Source organism: Adelges cooleyi, unplaced genomic scaffold, assembly GCF_023614345.1.
Source record: "Adelges cooleyi isolate 19-005CV unplaced genomic scaffold, UGA_ACOO_1.1 ACOO_flye_CR_arks_rails_tigmint_CR_PRNA_8, whole genome shotgun sequence".
NCBI lineage: Eukaryota > Metazoa > Arthropoda > Insecta > Hemiptera > Adelgidae > Adelges > Adelges cooleyi.
The window spans coordinates 5,589,498-5,608,302 of record NW_026096513.1 but is presented as its reverse complement, the minus strand read 5'-3'; the positions used below and the strand labels follow the sequence as shown (position 1 = coordinate 5,608,302).

The 18,805-nt window shown below is 30.8% G+C and overlaps 2 protein-coding genes across 14 annotated transcripts in view; one reads left to right on the top strand and one right to left on the bottom strand.

Moving 5' to 3' along the window:
* LOC126845549 (F-actin-monooxygenase MICAL3) overlaps positions 1-5,959 on the bottom strand; it is a 53,305-nt gene extending 47,346 nt beyond the window's left edge. For 7 of the 13 annotated variants that reach the window (XR_007686794.1, XM_050584232.1, XM_050584235.1 and 4 more), the window contains exon 1: positions 5,660-5,958. The gene's annotated coding sequence lies outside the window, so the exon portion shown is untranslated. Of the gene's footprint in view, positions 1-5,659 lie in introns of all 13 variants that reach the window. The other 6 variants (XM_050584239.1, XM_050584241.1, XM_050584242.1 and 3 more) reach the window with 3 other exon arrangements.
* Positions 5,960-9,529: 3,570 nt separating this feature from the next.
* LOC126845713 (ABC transporter G family member 23-like) lies at positions 9,530-18,664 on the top strand. Its single transcript, XM_050584556.1, has 15 exons — positions 9,530-9,701; positions 13,054-13,186; positions 13,669-13,826; positions 14,118-14,225; positions 14,300-14,393; positions 14,592-14,717; positions 14,993-15,132; positions 15,204-15,426; positions 15,508-15,676; positions 16,388-16,500; positions 16,635-16,705; positions 17,008-17,096; positions 17,194-17,376; positions 17,752-17,838; positions 18,130-18,664. The coding sequence occupies exons 1-15, from the start codon at positions 9,586-9,588 to the stop codon at positions 18,360-18,362; spliced, it is 2,043 nt and encodes a 680-aa protein (XP_050440513.1). The 5' UTR covers positions 9,530-9,585; the 3' UTR covers positions 18,363-18,664.
* Positions 18,665-18,805: the final 141 nt, after the last annotated feature.

The following is an 18,805-nucleotide window of genomic DNA, read 5'->3' as shown; positions in this document are numbered from 1 at the left end:
TCAAAACAAATAGACGCTTTTTTTTCATAATAGACTATCTTTAATAAGATTTTTGATTTGTTTTTTTTTAAATATTGATCACAGCAGTCGAGCAGTGATTAACAATAACTGGTAGCAATCGTGTACGGGTTATTATAAAGAAACAAGAATGAGCTGACCTTCGGGTACGTCAAGTGCATTAACGGTCAACGTCGACCGAGCGGCACGTCGGTCGTGTGTCTTGGTTTGTTCAAGAAGTCAATGTTAACAGAGCGTTTTGTCGAATTTATTTACTTTTTTTTTACCGACATAATATTATTATCACTTTCCCAAACGCCGATTAAATCACAAACAAAAAAGAAAAAAAACCCAAACAAAATGCCCAAAGGCCCACCGACATACCGAACCCTTTTTGGGGTAAAACAAGAAAAACATTTTTTTTCTTAGTTAAATAAAGAAGTCTTTAATTTTTTACTATCATAAAGAAAGAAAACCGGGGGCTCATTTGCGGGTGCCCTATGGATTTCTAATCGCCTATTACTCACCTTTCACAATGAAAAAAATACCCTGTATCAAGGGGCCAACCAATTGTAATACAAGCTAATAAATAATCATTTTAAATACCCCCCCTACCCAACTCAAAATACAATAGGAAGTGAAAGAAAAACAACAATAGCCTACGAATCATTAATATTTCTTATTATTAGCATATAATCACAGAGTAGATTAAATCACTTATTGTAAACAATGAATTTCGAATGGACGCCGCCATCTTCTTATAGAGATACCATTAATATATACTGATTGATAAATGAGAAGATGGCCGCTACGGTTTTAAGTGATAAGTATATCTACCATGTTAAATTATTTTAAGAATGTCCACCCCTTGATATTATTCTCAAAAATGAATATTTATAAGCAAAGGATTTACACTTTTTGTACTTATATTTTAATATTGATAATATTTTCCAAGGTTCGACAAAAACAAAAAAATCGTTAGATTTAAATTTAAATTAAAAAAAAAAATGTATTTAACTCGCATGATAAGAAAAATACAAAGGAACACAGTTTGTATAAGGTATAAAAGGAGATGTGTGGCGAAGGGAGAAGTCTCCCTTTAGTCAATCCCGTTTGCTACTAAGTATAGCTTTGGTCAATCTTTTTAGCATTTCTTTTAATACATCGTTAGTTTTTTCCAGTAAATATGAATATCACAATATCGATTACCGCCTCTCTTCGGGAGGATTTGTACAAGGCCACAGAGCGCAAATAATTCCATACGGTTTTTCATAGACAAAAGCCTAATGGAAGGACGCTGATATGGTTGCCCAAGGTAAAGATATTAAAAAAAAAACTGCATTTGATTTTTTTTTTTGTTTAACTTCAATATTGTAAACCTTCATACCGACGTGTCAAAACTGAAACTACAATCGGCCCGAGTGTATTATCGTGTGTACATCGTGAGCCAATTTAAGGGGCGGATTTACCAACGTGAATCGTTTAGGAAAAATGATATCTGTGTGTAAAATACAAATTCGGTTCTCGAGTGCAACACACACACCACGGTAGTATTATGTGTGCCACAGCATACAACATTTTTTTTTTTTTTTTTAACCAGAAACAGCTCACAAGTCACAATATACTTTACAGACACGAAACGTGAACATGGCGAACCGGTTTTCTTTCTACTTCTTCTTCTTCACCACTCGGGGTCAATGTTAGTAACTGGACAAACGGTGTACAGAGTAATTTATTTCCTATCAGCTGCGCTGCACGACGAACAAAATTGCAATTTCGCACACTTAAAACACAAAACGAATTCACATAACAAACGCAATTATGGCCGTTTCCGCCGGTTTAGTTTACACAAACCAACTATATACTTTAATAAAGGCTAAACACAATCGATTATTTATGAAAGGTGATAAGTCACGATTTTGTTGAATATGCCATTTTCTAATAAATATAATATGTTCTGTGGCTATAGACGGATCTTTTGCTTTCAAGAGACATCAAATTCGTATTATAGTTTATTTTAAATATGTCGATTCGAACATTTGGTTAAATTAAATTGTCAAGTCGAGAAAAACGTTCCTATTAATGATTTATAATATATTTTTAATGTCATAATAAAATATATATTGGTAAATTGCTTTTGGTTTACACCACTATTTTATTGCATACAATCCTCCCGTTTATGATTTTGTAATTTATTTATGAAAGGAGTGAAGTAACTCATTTGTTAACGAAAAGGGTCTAATTCGTTCAATTAAGAATCTTACTTTTGTTAAAAAATAAATTTGAAAAATTGCTATTCACAAATTTAAATAAGTGCAGTGCATAAGAATTAAAAATACGTTTTCAAGTAAAATTGTATGTGAATAACAGTTATTTTCAATTTCCCAAAAGTTTTCACTTTTTCACTAAATCCCTTTCATAAAAATAATAGATTGAACAGTGCTCGATTAAGTAATACCGACCTACTATTAACCTACCGATAAGAACGGCCATTAAACGATTAAAAGTTCATCAGCTTTTTTTCAACTAAAATCATTTATTTTTAATTTTTCTAATTCATATTAGATAGAATTAATGCTTAGGAACAATTTTTTGTTACTTATAGTTTAAGAGGAAATTGAAGAAAATAAGCATTTATAAGATGTATCACAGACTGTTTTTCAAATTCAAATCATTATACCGCAAAGTATGAAATCCGATATACTTGTATATTATATATCAAAGCCAAGGGAAATATCTCTCTTCTCACAATTAGTGTAAAGCATTTTGTTTTTTATTTCCAATTCACAACAAGCTCTTAAAGTTATTGACAAATTTATTTACATTTAAGTTACCATTCTAGTTGATTTTTTAAAAAAAAGTATAAAAATGTACGGCCGAGACAAATTTTAATTCATTTTGGTGGAAAACAGAAGCATCCGGTCGATTAAAATGTTATCATGAGTTTAATGAGTTTTCACCAAATCATTAGAGCGCCAAAAAATGGTTTTCTATTTTAATTTTTAGAAAAATTAAAACACATCATAGTAAAAAACAATACCTTCCCGGATCGGCATCTAAATATTTTAACATCATAGTGTTTACCAATAAAACTGTCCACGCTGTTTTTCCAATGCAAATACAAACAAATTTACATTTCTATGTAAAATGAATTAATTTAGTTGTTAATCACTTTACCAACGACATGGCTATGACCATGACTGTCAACTATGACGACACGACATGACATGAATAATTATTCGCGTTTACGTCAATTCGATTTTTTGTTATCAATTGGTTTTTAATTTAACCTTAATTAGGTACATCATATACTGAAACTATACAACGAAAAAAGAAAATTATCCTACAGTCGTCCAGAGCAAGCGAGCTATATATGTCCCATAAATATGCATTAAACCAAACATGTTTTGTTATTTATATTACATGGTCTCATATAAATACACGTATCCGCGTTTTTTTTCGATTTTCTTTTAACCTTTAAAAAATATTAATGAAATCTGAAGCATACCAATTCGTGTAAGTACAAAAAAAAACAGAAAAGTGTACACATTTTTTTAACTGCTTAATTATAAAAATATGAGTAGAAAATCGGCAACCGGAATAAGAAATTATTAGGTTTATTGAAGAAAATATAATTTACACAGTTGTATACACTGAACACATTTTAATTAATATCATCTGAATCGACTGAATCGAATTATTATGGACACAGATTTTGCCAAAATAGGCGAAAAAATCCTAAAAATCCGGCTGGTTTTTTTTAGACAAAATTACTTTTAATTTTGTCTTTTGAAAGATTTTTGTTGTTAAATTTAAAACCGGTAAATGTCTTATGAGTTCTTGGGAATTGTAATACAAATTATCATTTCAAGTTGTACTGTGAATTGTAGTATATTCACTAATTAAATAGCTTGGCATCAAATCCAAACTAATAATTTTAACACATATTACAGCTAATATTCTCGGCGGAAAAGGCGAAAAAACCCATTTACTTATTTTTAAAATGTTGAATAGAACGAATTTCTAAGAGAATCCTACATAGAAATTCATACACAACAATAGTGAAAATAACACGAGTAATTAAAAAGTAATTTTCACTAGTTCACTGTTGACAAGATGAATCGTATATTTTATTCAAAAATGAATAAAAATAAAAAAATTGTTTGTATTCAACACAAAGGACAAAAAATGAAATGAATAGGCAAATTCTCGTCTTTTACCATAATTTATATTATAAAAAAAGTGTATTAAATTAAAAAAAAAAAAGTTAAATTTGTACCCACCTAAGCGTTTTATTGTTTTGAGCGAGTGTAAACAAATGGGGGAAACATATTATAATAATAATTTTTTTTTTATCTTACAATTAAATGTTTATAATTATAGTAAACGTTATTTTATCAAAACAAATGCATTTACGTTTTCACCATTTTTTTTTATTTTACAAATAAATTATAATTTTGAAATAACTATCCAAAAATGTCTTAAGAAAAATAATAGACTTACCGAATTTTAGCGAAATTTGTAAGTTAAGTTTCAGTTGTGGACTAGAAATTGTTACAACAAGATTAATTCTACAATTCGTTTATTTTGAAATTCAAACGTTATTTAAAGCAGAGCAGACACGACAAATTAAATTAAACTAATTCACTATTAACCTTTATCTAATATTAATCCTGTATTTTGTAAATTCTGCGGTAAACTCGCTTAAAGCACTTCTAGTACAATTTCTTACTGTCTAATTAATGTATTATTTACGAATGGTTATAAAATAATAGAATTTTATTTTGTGTTTTTGTTGTTTTTGTTTATAAAAACATATTTTGTTCCCCTCGCCAATATTTACAATAATCTTCTCTTGTGTTGTGCACCAATAGAGCCAAGTAGCGTTTGTTATCTCTCAAAAACTCATAAGCAATGGGATAGTTTCGCAACAGTGTTTTTAAATTTTATGTCAATTGGTAATTTTTTTTTTTCGTAGATTTTAACCAACAAAACAAGCCAAAAATAGACACGGTTTATAGCGAAACTATTAACGACACTGTAATAAAATAATCCGAAACACGATTTGCAACACGAAATGGAATATAAACATATTTTTATTTTTAGACAAAGGCCGATAATATTATTCAAGCGGCCGTTAAGTTTATATTTATTCATAACAATACATCTGTTTCTCATAAAAATCATCTATAGAAATCACTTATAGTACATTTTTTTTTTACTTAAGGTAGTTTTTAATCACTTACAATTAAATCGTTTTAGGAACTCGGCCGAGAAAATCAAATTAATTGGTCGGTTGAAAAACTGCCATCAAAATTGTAGGTAACCCGGTAAGTGGTAATAACAGAAAAAAAATTTGGTATAAATCGGTTGCCGGTTTGAACAACAACATTTGAATAATACAAATCCATTACAATTAATAAACGGTTAACCGAGGTTATTTTTTTAACATTTAATTATTATTGCTAGGAAAACCCAACGCCAACAAAAATTAACAGTATTATGTAAAATTGCAAAACGCGCGAGACGATTCGATTGAACATCCGTACGATAACGAATGTTGCGATAACAAGTTTTTTTTTATACAAATAGTATAATATTTAAAATATTATTATTATTATTATTATTGTAATTATCGTGATTCAATTTTGATTTCACTCACCAAAACTTCTCGACCGGTCGTCAACGAAACTTGTTGTAAAAAAAAAACCGTCACACACCGCACTCGATTGTGTAAGTATTGGGTATTTAGGTATAATAATATTTACTTTGTACCTATGCGTGCGTGCAGAACTATGATACTTTTTTGTTTTTTTTTTTTGAAACAAAACGGTTTAAAGGAAAAAATAAAAACAAAAATAAATTATCACACACAAACGGAGCGATTATTACAAACACACGCACACACGATTGATCGGACGCGACAACAAGACTAACCGGCTGCCGCGGCGCTCGACTGGGCAGAGTGGAATTTACAACGCGGCGGTGAAAAATGATAGCGGCCGCGATCCGCGCCAAGGACTTTGTATATCCAAAACCGCGCAGTGTAGCCAGCCGTGTGTTTATGTGTGTGTAACGCATTCCAAAGACCACTTAAGCACGTCGTCGCGATCGACTCTGGACGGCCGCCCGCGCTCAGTGGTTGAAATTCAAAAAACATTTGGTGAAAATTTATATTAAATCTTAGACTTCGAATTAAAACAAGAAGGAGGTTCTCTGTTCGACGTTGGGCGATGAAAGTATGTTCATCGACTTATAATGTTAACTTATAGGTCAAGCTCTAGTTATGGTACCGTACCGTATTATTATAGCTTTGTAGCTGGAATATGATTACAACAATAGTAATATGATTTTACTATGATGTGGGCTTTTGTGCCAGTATACACTGTAAAAAAATGTTTAATACTGGAACAATTATTTCAGGGGTAGATACAAGGGGAGTGGGGGGGACTAAATCGTATACATTATAAGTGTATATTCTTTTATTATAATATAATATATTAGAATATTATAGAATGTTTTACTATGTAAACGTTAACCTTATGACTATTGCTTACAATACATTTATTTCTAACACCTTTAAATTATACCCAACCCCCCCCCTTGATATAATGCATTATATGTACATTAATAATGTATAAACAACAATGCCTAAGTATCGCCAGGACGGTCGAGCAGTGTAAGGTCCATTCAAAGGGCGTGGGTTCTTGTCCCACTTCTGACAACCGACTTTTTGCATTTTTTTACAATTTCTTGCTGTTTTCTTATTGTACAATCATTTAGGTCTTAGATCTGCCTAAAATTTTATCTAGACAGCAGTACCCACAACACTGATATAATCCCACACACTCAAATGTAACCTTTATTTTACTATTGTGATGTATTTATTATGTTATTTTGTCTAAAATCCGCTGTGGACTAAATTACTTGTATTTGAAGCCTATAAATAAATAATAATTAATTAATTTGAAGAAAAAAAAACCATATGAAATTGAATAGACCTAAATAACGTAAAGAAAGAAAATTAATTATGTAGTTTTGGCCAAGTATTATTGATTTTGAACCAACGTCGATAAACATAATAACAGTATTCTAAAAACTAATATATTATTCAATAAAAAAAAAAAAAATAGACCGCCAAACGGACTTCAACGTCAGCAAGTCACTAATCATATTATTATTGTTTACAATAAATAACAAGAAACAATTTTGGAAACGAGAAGAATATTACAGCTTTGTTGTTGTATTTAAAATATTTAATAGCATTGTGCAACGGCCAGAATAATTGTGGAAGATTTCACAAATGAATCGTTTGTTATTTAGGAAATGTGATTTTTTGCCGAATTCGTTTATTTCGATAACGAATAAAAAAAACACGTTTAAAAGCAATTTATTCATTTAGTGTTTTTATTAGGTCGTGTAGCAACTCTATAGATCAGAAACCCTAAGTACCCGAAATGCCCTTGTTAGGTCGAACATTTTGAAAAGTCCCAAAAACCATACAAGTTTATCAACTGCGCTCTAAAATTTTTCAAAAAATAGTACTACCCGTAAACGGTGACACACAAAAAAACAAATATCGTAGAACCTTTCGACTAGGAGGGTGGAATAAAATTGGAGCCAGTAAATTAATTGACATGGTCGAAATTTATTAAAAACCTCTTTTTTTCTTAGATATTGCCTATACAAAACTCCTTAAACAACAGACCGTAAGCAAACCTCATAAGGAACCACTACACTAGCATTGTTGTATTAAGGCGCATTGTGTAGGCAACTTTTCATTAAAACTTAACTTTAAGCTAAAATTTATAAACCTACATATTACCACAGAAAAGAATGATCTGTTTTGACATTTTTTTTTCAATTTTTACAACGCATATAGGATCTATTTTTGTACAAAAACATATGTTTCTACTTCAAACAGGACTTACTTAAATATACTCAGATTTAAGTTTAAAAAAAACGTTTGAATTCTTCATAACATTTTCTTAAGGCATCGATCGTGCCACAATTTAAAAATAATTTCAATGGGAAAAACTGCAATACTTAACTATTTTAAACTGAAACAATTAATTTAAATAATTTTAAAATTATGCCACAACCAATGATTTGAAAATATTATGAAGAATTCAAATTTTTTTTTTTTTTCAAAACTTAAATTTGAGTATTCTTAGGAACAGCACGTTTGAAGCAGAATGTGTTGGTTTCGACCAAAATTCGCAGAAAAATTACATTTTAAACTTGTTTAATTTCTTGGATGCTTTCATTATATAATGTTAGTATCATATAATGGCCAACTGTGGGAATAAATTATTAAGGACATTTTTTTACTTTGTTTTATGAAAATACTTTATTTTTTTAATTTATTTTTTAAGTGTCTTTTATTACACACATTATTTAGTAAAATAGTTATTTTTATAAACTATTCTCAACTTAGAAAGGTAATGACACGCATGCGTTCATGTTGTTTTTATTTATTTAAATCATTTGTTTTGTCACACAATTTTTTTTTTATTGAAAAATATCCCCCCCCCCCAACCTAAAAGTTGCAAAAATGTACTATAACTATAAAGGAGCTACGGTATGTAATATAAATATTTTTTCTGTACAATGTACAGTATCTAATATTATTTAAGGAGTATATTCAGTAATAACCGACGTTGTGTATGGCTTGGCCGAATGGAATACGTCCGAAGAGACAGAAAAGATAACATACTATTTTATTATGTATGCTCTTGTCCCACAAAAATGAACTAATGCAAAACCTTGGTCGAATTCGGGTGCATATCAGTAGCCCTAATTAAATACAGAGGTCACTGAAATCACACTTACAAGCAAGTTTGATATCGGCATTGTCTTACAATGTGATACTTAGAAATGATACCATACCTCGTTTGAATGTTCTTGAACATCAACCCGATTCACAGTACAGGTCTTCGATTGGCCTTAAGTGCATTCAAGTCCAGTCCTACCTACAGTGTCCACAATATCAACGTTCACAGCCCAAGCAATGGGGCCATCTTGCAAGCTCTGAAAAATAATAAAAATCAAAATTGCAACAATAATTTGTGACTCACTCGGTGCGCAAATAAGTTAATCTTATACATAATCTGAAAACTTGCACAAAATAAAATGTATAAACTCCAAAAATTTGTAAAACTTACCTGTTGTTGTTGGTGCGACCCGACCTATCACTTGCCCCTCGTCGCGAAGAATTACAAAAAAGTCATTTATGTATAAGTCATTAATGCTAAATATAACCTTACACCAACCTGTTCTTGTATTTGTTTCCCGACACTGTACACCCTTCTCGCTTTGTCCCGTTCCGTCATCGTTGCCCTGGCTGGGAATGTACTGGATTTTTTTTTATTATTTTTAGCCTACCGGCCAATGAATATAATGTTAATGCAAAAAAGCTATGGTTTTCAGTAAAAAACCGGTTTACAAGCGGTACGCGAAACCCGTGTTTCGGCAGACCTTGACAACGATGATATTGGCAATACTAAAACATATACTTTTAGTGCAGATTTCGGTTCAGTCGCAAATAGCCGTCGCCAAGTAAGAAGCAAAGAAGTCTTCCCAGCAGACATGGAACTCAGTGGTCGTACCGACATAGCCCTGCGGGTGACAAACGCATACAAGTCGTTTAACGGCAAAACAAACATAATCAACGGGTTGAACATGACCGTACCCAAAGGATGTATGTACGTATATATATATACTTAAACTTAGTTTACTTTTTTTTGATAAATTTCCAAGTCAATTTCTACCTAAAACGGGTAACAAGGGCCTTTCGCAGCCAAACCAAGGGACTTTATTACACCAGGGGGCAGCGGGTCGGTTTAAACAAAGGTACCAGAGCCAAAACGTATGATACAACATTGTACTTGGACAGAAATAATAACCAGCAAGTGCCCTCCGACAAAACCTAAAGCCACTTATCTAGCACTTCCTATAGACCGTTTTGACTTACCTGTTTGATTAAAAATAACATTATATAGTATATTAATAAAGAGAACGTTTTTTTTTTAAAAAAAAGTCCCACGTCCGCCGCAGAGTCCTTGTTGGGTTCACTAAGCTGATATTGCGATTAATATTGTTTTTTTTTTTTTTTTTACATATTTAGTTTTATGCAAGCTGATTTTCATTTAAATACAAAAGTACAATCGATAACGGTTAATATGAAACGCATATTTGTTGGAATTAGTTTATGGAAGTACATTAATTGATCGAAATTAATTTTATGTTTTTATTTCTTTGATACATTTATTACCAAAATACAAATATTGCTTATGTTTCAGTTTATTAATAAAGAGAAAATATAGTATCAACGACCCCCTCCCCTCCCCCTTTATATATAATAAAGTCTCTTGGTAAGTATGAAAGTACTAGTGACTTGTGATGGGATGTACAAATGGGTAGAGTATATTATGCTTTAGAAGAGATTTTTGTTTTACTTCCTTATGCAATCCTTATGAAAACTTTAAAAAAAGTATACTTTTAATAGTAAACGATATTTGTATCACTCTAGTTTCTCGGTTTATCTTTACTTAAGATTTTACTGGACTTTTTGTTAATAAAAAGTTATTATACTAGTCAACATTATAACTGTACGCTCGTATCGATTCAGTTACTTGATGTACAAAAATAGCAGATCTATATTATCTATGATAATTATCTAATTATAGCAACGATGAGCCTTCAAGGTCTGCTATGATATACCAGTGTGGTACAATTAAGATAGCGCATATTATTTACTATTTATTTAATTTTTTTTTTTACTATTTATTTTCTAATTATAATCGAAGGCCTGACGGACCAAACCCCGAGGCAGAATCAACTCGGTAGCGGATTTTAACAAAGAAATAATTATCACTTAGCTGTATATTTTACAATTTTACCGTTTGCCATTCGGCCTGGATTTATTGCTTAGTTTCATAATAATAGCTGTTGTATAATTATTTCTCGCTCCCACTACATTACTAAATGTATACAAAAATAGAAGATCTACAATATTGTGATAACACAATATAATATTATATTTTACTAGTTATCCATGAAACTGTTTCCGGTTGTCCGTTATTCTTACTGTTGGATTAGGTAACCGAATAAAATATTATGTTTTACATTAGTCACTTTCTGAAGGGTCAATTTTTTGTTTTTGTTCTCAAACCGATTTTATAAGCGTTTGAGTTTTTGCTTATAGTATTTTTTTTTAAAATAAATCTATTTTAATTTTTTAATCGCTAAATCAAAAATCCACCTATTAGCTTGCATAGAAAAATTGTAAGCTTTACATAAAAAAAAAAAAAAAACTTCAAAATAGTTACAGTCTACTTAAAGCCTAACGGCTAAAATGATAAAACATGGAACGTCGTGCTCTGGTCTGCTGGTTGCTGAATAGTGATTATTTATGATCTATAATGTCCTTGCGGTTTATGATGATAGTGTAGTCTTAATTATATGTTCTAGGGGCCAAGGCTAAAGCATGTGTCATGCAAGTATCATAACTAGAAAAACTTAATAATAGTCGACATATTAAAAATGGCTACTAGACCAATTTGTATCACATGTTGCCTATTCTTTGCCCCTTAACATAATGGCGCTTTTCGTTCCCCTTAAAAATGGTAATTTTTCGTTGGATATTTGACCGTTTATATAGTGCAATCAACATCAATGGTGTTTATTTTTACATTAAATCAATAAAAATTGCAGAATTTAAATTGGACAATCCTATGTAGTAGACATTTTGTCTGGCTTTTTTTTGTCTAAAATAAACCAAAATGCCATATTTACTTATAGAAAAAATTATTTGTACTAAAATAATACCTTAATCATTTTACAAATTAACCGGTAAATTAATTTGACATGGTCGAAAATGATTGAAAACCCTATTTTTTCTTTAAATATTGCCTATACAAAACTCCTTACAAATAGACCCTTAAATAATATTTTAAACATTCTTTCAAAACACCTTTTTACCGTTTATAACGCATTTATTTTTCTTTACTATTAAGAGTGACTAGGTATTTTCAATAAGAGGAGGTTTGCTGAAAATAGGAAAAAACTAAAATTGTAACTCAATAATTAAATTTTTTTTTTTTTGAGATGGGGCTAAAATAATTTACCGTGAGAATTAACCCCTTTCTAGTCCTTTCTAGTTATATCTACATAATATGTGAAAAAATGTATTATTATAGTACTAACGCTCGTTAAAAAATGTTCTTTTGAACTTTACTATTTTTATGTTGGGTCGTTAAAGCTTTTAATTTAATTTGTTTGTTTTTATAAGATTTAGTATATTCTTTTTTGGTGGTTGGCCTAATTGCCTTGGTAATAATTTGAAAGGTCAACCACCTCTTTGGGCAAGACACTTTTTGAAGCATTCTAAGCGTTAGTTATGTATCTTCTATGCGTGATAAATCTTAAGACTTTTACATCTACGATCGACAATATACTGTATTCGTGGACAAAAGCTGCAAAATGTAGATAACTTTAACCCAATTATGAACCTCTTCGGCTTCGCATATTTGCATCGGTGTCAGAGTTAACGCTCTACGCAGTAATAATATATTTATTTTTTTAATATGATATGAAAATAATTGAAAAACTGGTTATTAAACTTCTATGTTCTTTTTTTTGACACATAAACAAATAAATCACGTTTTATAATCTTTGAATCATTTCAACTGTGTAATACAAAAATAAATAAGCACGCGTGAAATAATTAAACGACTAATTTTAGACTTCATTTCATATTTCTCGTTTGATGTATCTACTTCTTGTTATTCATAAATTATCTATGAATAGGCCCAGGATTTATATACAAAGTGATCATTTTATCGCGAAGGTGCGATCAGTGCAAAGCATAGCTATTGAATGATGATTGGAAATTATTTTTCTCAACTGTAGGTATACTTAGGAGTGCTGACTGTTTGATTTTGTATAGAAACTAAGAGTGTGTTTGTCCTTTTGAACTCGATTGAAGCTAAACGTTTGATCTGTACAAAAGCCGAGTCGGCTTTAAATTTGTTGCATAATACTATTGGGTTTCAGCTACGGTCTTCTGGGCCCTAGTGGTTGTGGAAAAACCACGTTACTGAATTCTATTATGGGAACACAAGTTTTGGATTCAGGAGTCATTGATGTACGAGTGGAGTCCATCACGGATATTGGATACATGCCCCAAGTAAGTCGATAAGCATGCATGTTTTCTATTAAACAAGTTGCTTGCAACAAAGGTGGATTGTCTCATAAGACTGTCTTCACCGGAGCTTCTACACACATGACCTGCCCATTCCAGTATTTTTTTCTTTTATTCTCCATTACTTTATCCGGTCTATTATAGAGGTCTCTTAGTTCTCTGTTATGTCTCTTTCGTCATTTCCCCCTTTTGCGGATCGAGGTATGGTCCATATATCATCTTTACGAAAACCCTCAACCTTAGCGTCTCAGTATTCCTTAAAGCCCTTCATCTTGACCCATAAATTACTACAGACGTAACGGGGCATAATTTCGCTTAATGCCCGTTTGGATTCTTTGGTTTATGGTGACTAGTCAACTTTGAGTAATAGCAAAAGTGATCACGGTCAAAATACTAAACGACCTGTTTAAAAGGAATCGAAATGTCTTGAACGTTGCCAAATGATAATGGAAACCTTTTGTTTGCAGGCTTTATGTTTAGACAAATATCTTACTGTGGACGAATCACTGATGTATTACGGAACGTTGTACAACATGTCGGAAGAAAATATTACAAAAAGATCGACTGAACTCTGTAGCGCATTTGATATTATAAACTTGAAGAAATCCTTTATTAAAAACTTAAGGTAAATAAAACCAAGAGAGTAGTGTGTATTCACCTGAATACATCCTGTTATCTACTCCCTACCTTCCTTATCACTGATAACACAGTGTTATCAGTGATAAGCCTCCATTTTCACTGATAACGAAGCTCATCAGTGATAAAGGTGTTGCGGGAGTTGATTACAGGAGGTACTCCGGCAAAACACACTACTAAAGAGTTGCAAGTACAATTCGTGTGCATATAATAATAATAATAATATTAATAGAACTTGTTAACCCAACTATGTGTCATAATATAAAATTATTTTTAATAGCGGAGGAGAGTGCCGGAGAGTTTCATTATCAATTTCATTGTTGCACGATCCAAAAATAATTGTATTAGACGAACCTACGGTCGGAATTGATCTCGTAATCAGTTTCAAGTAACAATTAGAGTTTAATAAATAACACAAATATATAATGCGAACATTTTATAGCTAGTATATTTCATTTTCAGTATTTGGAAATATTTTGTAAGTTTAGTAAAAAATCATAACAAAACAATTATCATAACGACCCATTATATTCAAGAGGCTACTCAAGCTGACACGGTGTGTATTTTATTTGTATAATATAATGTATAGATATTTGTATAAAATTATTTGCTTTATCGATAAAAAAAAACCTGTTATGGATTCTGTTTAATTGTCAAAAATGACCCTGAAATCTGCTTGTCCAATGGACAGTCGTTAAAAGTTAGAGCTCAACACTAGAATATACTCAAAACGTTTTTTTTTTTTATTTTATAGATTGGTTTAATGAGAAACGGCAGAATACTTGAAGAAACGTCACCTCAAAATCTGTTGATCCAACAAAATACAACTTCTCTGGAAACGGCGTTCTTGAAACTTTGCCAATCAAAAGAGGAAACAACAGTAAACGAAAACATACATTTAGACTTACATACATTTCAAAAACAATTATTTGAGAGGCTACAGTTTTGGTTTTCTTTTTTTTTTTAAGTGACTTAACTATTTTCTATTTGAATTTTGGTCAAAGTGTTATTTAACAAATGTAGACTATATACATTTAGTTTTAAATGAACATTTTGCCGAAAACTGTCCATTTCCAAACACAATAATAGTGTGTGTTTATACTTTATTGAAGAGAACAAAAACACATATTTATTGACAGTAATTGTTTTGTTTAGATTGAAGAAGTTCCGGATAACTCACATGAAACTCCAAAAGTGTCCAATTGGATTCAAGTAAACAACGGTAGTTATCTGACTTCACATCGTATCCGGGCGTTGTTGAGAAAAAATTGTTCGGTGGTCTCCAGAGATTTCTTGTAATTTTATTATCATCCACTACTATATTTTATAATCAGGAATATTAAACTCGATTGCATATCATCCAAAGGTATGCCTTTTTCATGATAATATTGCCGACAATTCAAATATTCAACTCGAATTTCACTATGGGCAATCGGATCGAACGAGTCGACATAGTCATTTCAAACGACGAAATGGACATCTCCAGATGTGCATCTGCTAATTTCGAAGGGTGTTTGTTCGACGATAGCTACAACGGCACTCTGAGTTGTGAAATGTTCAACTATTTGAAATCACTCAATTACGACGTTGTAAGTGTACGCCATTTCGATAAATTTCATACGCCAAAGGCCGTCTGCTCTGTAGACTTACGATTTGATATTCGGTGGCAGGTCGAAATCCACGACAACAATGACGAAGCATTCGAAACAGTGCACCAAGGTCGAGCCATTGCGTTTGTACGTTTCCCCCATAATTACACTAAAGAAATTCGACAACATGTTATTAGAAATGCCAGCTATGTGGACGACTCAAAGGCACTTGTGTATATGTACAATGGAAGTAAGTACATGCATGAAGTCGCGGATGAATTTTCATTTCACTTGTGCTAAATGCGACCTTTAACCCTTGACTCGGCGATGTATCTTTAGAGTTACACAAAACTGATATAATTATTCCAGTGATAATATAAATTATACATACGAACTGTTTCAATTTATGTTCTTTGCATTTTGTGGTTATTGTTAACAATTTACACGGCGGTTTTCCCGCCGTTTTATACATTTTGCTGTTATCGTTTATTTGTATTTCCTGACTGACAATCAACGCATTTCATTTGCAGTTTAAAAGCAAGCCAAACACTTATTTAGTTATTTTATAACGTTCATCGCATTTCAGTCTGGAGTTCGGATTGCATTTCCCTTATTGTATCCAAAAAGATACAATGCCCTAATACCTAGTAAAATACTTTTATATAAAACTTTTACTTTTATATATTTAATTTTATATAAAAAATAACAAATAATTAGTTAGTTTTTTATTTATCTTTTATTCTAATAGTTGTTTTATTACGGCAAATAAAATGCCTATTTTTTAAACGCAGATCCATTTTTAACACGACATTTTCTTTTTAAAAAATTTCCCAAAAACAATTTTTCTTAATTAATACAAATAACCAAACTTTTATACACAGTTCAAAGATTAATATATCTATTCTACGTAAACCGTGAACTAAATTACAGCTTATCGAAATTTGCAAACATTTTGTTCTAGATTATGTATTTAAAAATCAAATTTATAATGATATGCATAATGTTTTCAACCATGTTTTGGATAATGCAATGACTCGATGTTCGGCTAATAAAAGAGCTGTTAAAATACCTATGGTGAGATGATAAAAATTTTAAACATGATGTATAAATATAATATTGTTATCCTTAATTTTCATCACACTGAGAACTCCACAGTGTAGTATCACAACTTCCTGTTAATTGAATTTATTTTTATTTATTATTTACAGGATATAAAAAGAGAATTTGGTATTAAAGTTGAATCGTTAAGGAATACATTTATTGGATTTATCATAGTTATGTAAGTATATTTTATTCTCTTTTAGTAAGAAAAATAATAGTAGTTGGGCGCTGTTAAGAATAAAACTATTCAGCTTTACTATTTTCTAGCAATATAATATTAATAAAAAATATATATTTTCGAAAGTGGATCATCTATACAACAATAGTCAAATTTTATAGCTAGCATAAAGAAAAAAGTTTCTACTTCTTCTTGGGATTTTAGGGTTGAGCGTGTTATTAGAAGCTCTAATAAGAGAATGTGTTATGAATTATTTTTTAAAACTGTTTTATTATGCTAATACAATGATATTTTATTTTTAGATCTACATTCCACTTTGCTAGTGTGTGCTCAGCAAGTTTTATGCTAACGGAAAAACAAGATGGTCTACTTAGTAGAACAAAATTATCCGGTAAAATCTACCAAAAAAAAAAAAGAACTATAGCTGAAAAACGGTTTGCAACTAATAATGAAATTATAATGACAATTGTGCCGACTTTTTTTTATAGGGGTCACGATACTAGAAGTCATTGTAGCATTGGTAGTTACCCAGACAGTTGTTTATTTAGTTCAATTGGGCATAATGATGTTTGTGTCGTACTACGTTTTTCCAAACGCCATAGAGACACCGAGTAATATTTATTTAATGATTATAGTGCTAATATTCACTTTCTGGAATGGATTGCTATACGGTAAATAATACATGGATATTATTGTAATATAAAGCTGATGTACAATACAATCAATAATAGTATGTTAAGTAATTTGTTAATTGTAAAATTTGTATTTTCAAAAGTTTTGAGAGCAGAACTATTGATACTATAAAAACCTATCTCTTATCTCTAAAACTTATTTCTTATCACTTATATTTTGGCTCTTATCTCTTATCATTTATATCTTATTTCTTATCGCTTATATCTCATCTCTTTTCTCTAACTGAAAGTGAAAGTGTAACGCGAAAATGGCGACAAGAAATACCTTGTATCCATCCCAACGACGTATCCATGTTAAAATATCTAATGTAATGTAAAAGATTTATAAAATGGACCTTTTTATTTTCCCAACAGGTGTTATTGTCGCTGGATTATCTAGAAACAGTACTGAAGTTATGTTTTTGACGTTTGGATACGGTCTTTTAGCCGTAGTCATAGGAGGTAGATATATATATACATATTATATTGTTTACTAGCTATTTAATTTATAATTTTTTTGTTTATTATTATGTGTATTATAAGTTGAGATTACAGTGAACTAAATGACGAGAAAGAGCAATCAAAATGAATAAGGCGAGAAGCATAGTATGAAACACATTATTTTGATTTCTCTCGTCCATTTTATTGTTCTATAATCAAACTTATTAAATATTGTATGTTTATCGGGACATCTTATGCTAATGTAGCTAATATTTAGTGTTGCAATTTTTGGTAATAATTATTGTTATTTAGGTTTTTTGTGGCCAGTGGAAGCTCAACATCCGATAATGGGAGAAATCTCCTATAACCTACCGATGAGTGTGGCAGGAAGACTGATAAACAACTTCGCTAATAAAACGTTGTCGACATTTCATCTCGTCATGTTGACTGACTACGCAAAACTAATTGGCCATGTACTTCTTCACTCAGCTGGTATATACTGTTTGAAATTTGTGAAAACAAATACATGGTTTTTAGATAAATAATAATTTTATTGTAATATGATTTTTTTCTACTGGTTCTGTAAAAAAAAAACAAATTGTAATTTTGTAAGTATTATGTTTCGATTTTTAATTATTTACACGATATTGGTATATAAATATAATACTACAACAGAATATAACAGACACATTTGTTTTAAGTATGCGTTTCAACCGTTACTGGAGTTTGATTTGTAAAAAAAAAAAAAATTCAGCAAATAGTATAATATTAGCTTCAGCGTATTTCTGTTACTACCACGCGCTTAATGTTAACTTAGCTTTACGTTGATTTCTAAATAAATGCTGGTGTGGAGGAGTCCTCTTGAAAAATAACCCTAGTTGTTTTTTCTGCTTCACGTAAGAACATTGAATCATGGATATGACGTTATCTCTTATCATTAATATCTAATCATTTATCTCTTATCATTTGTCTCTTATTTCAAATCTCT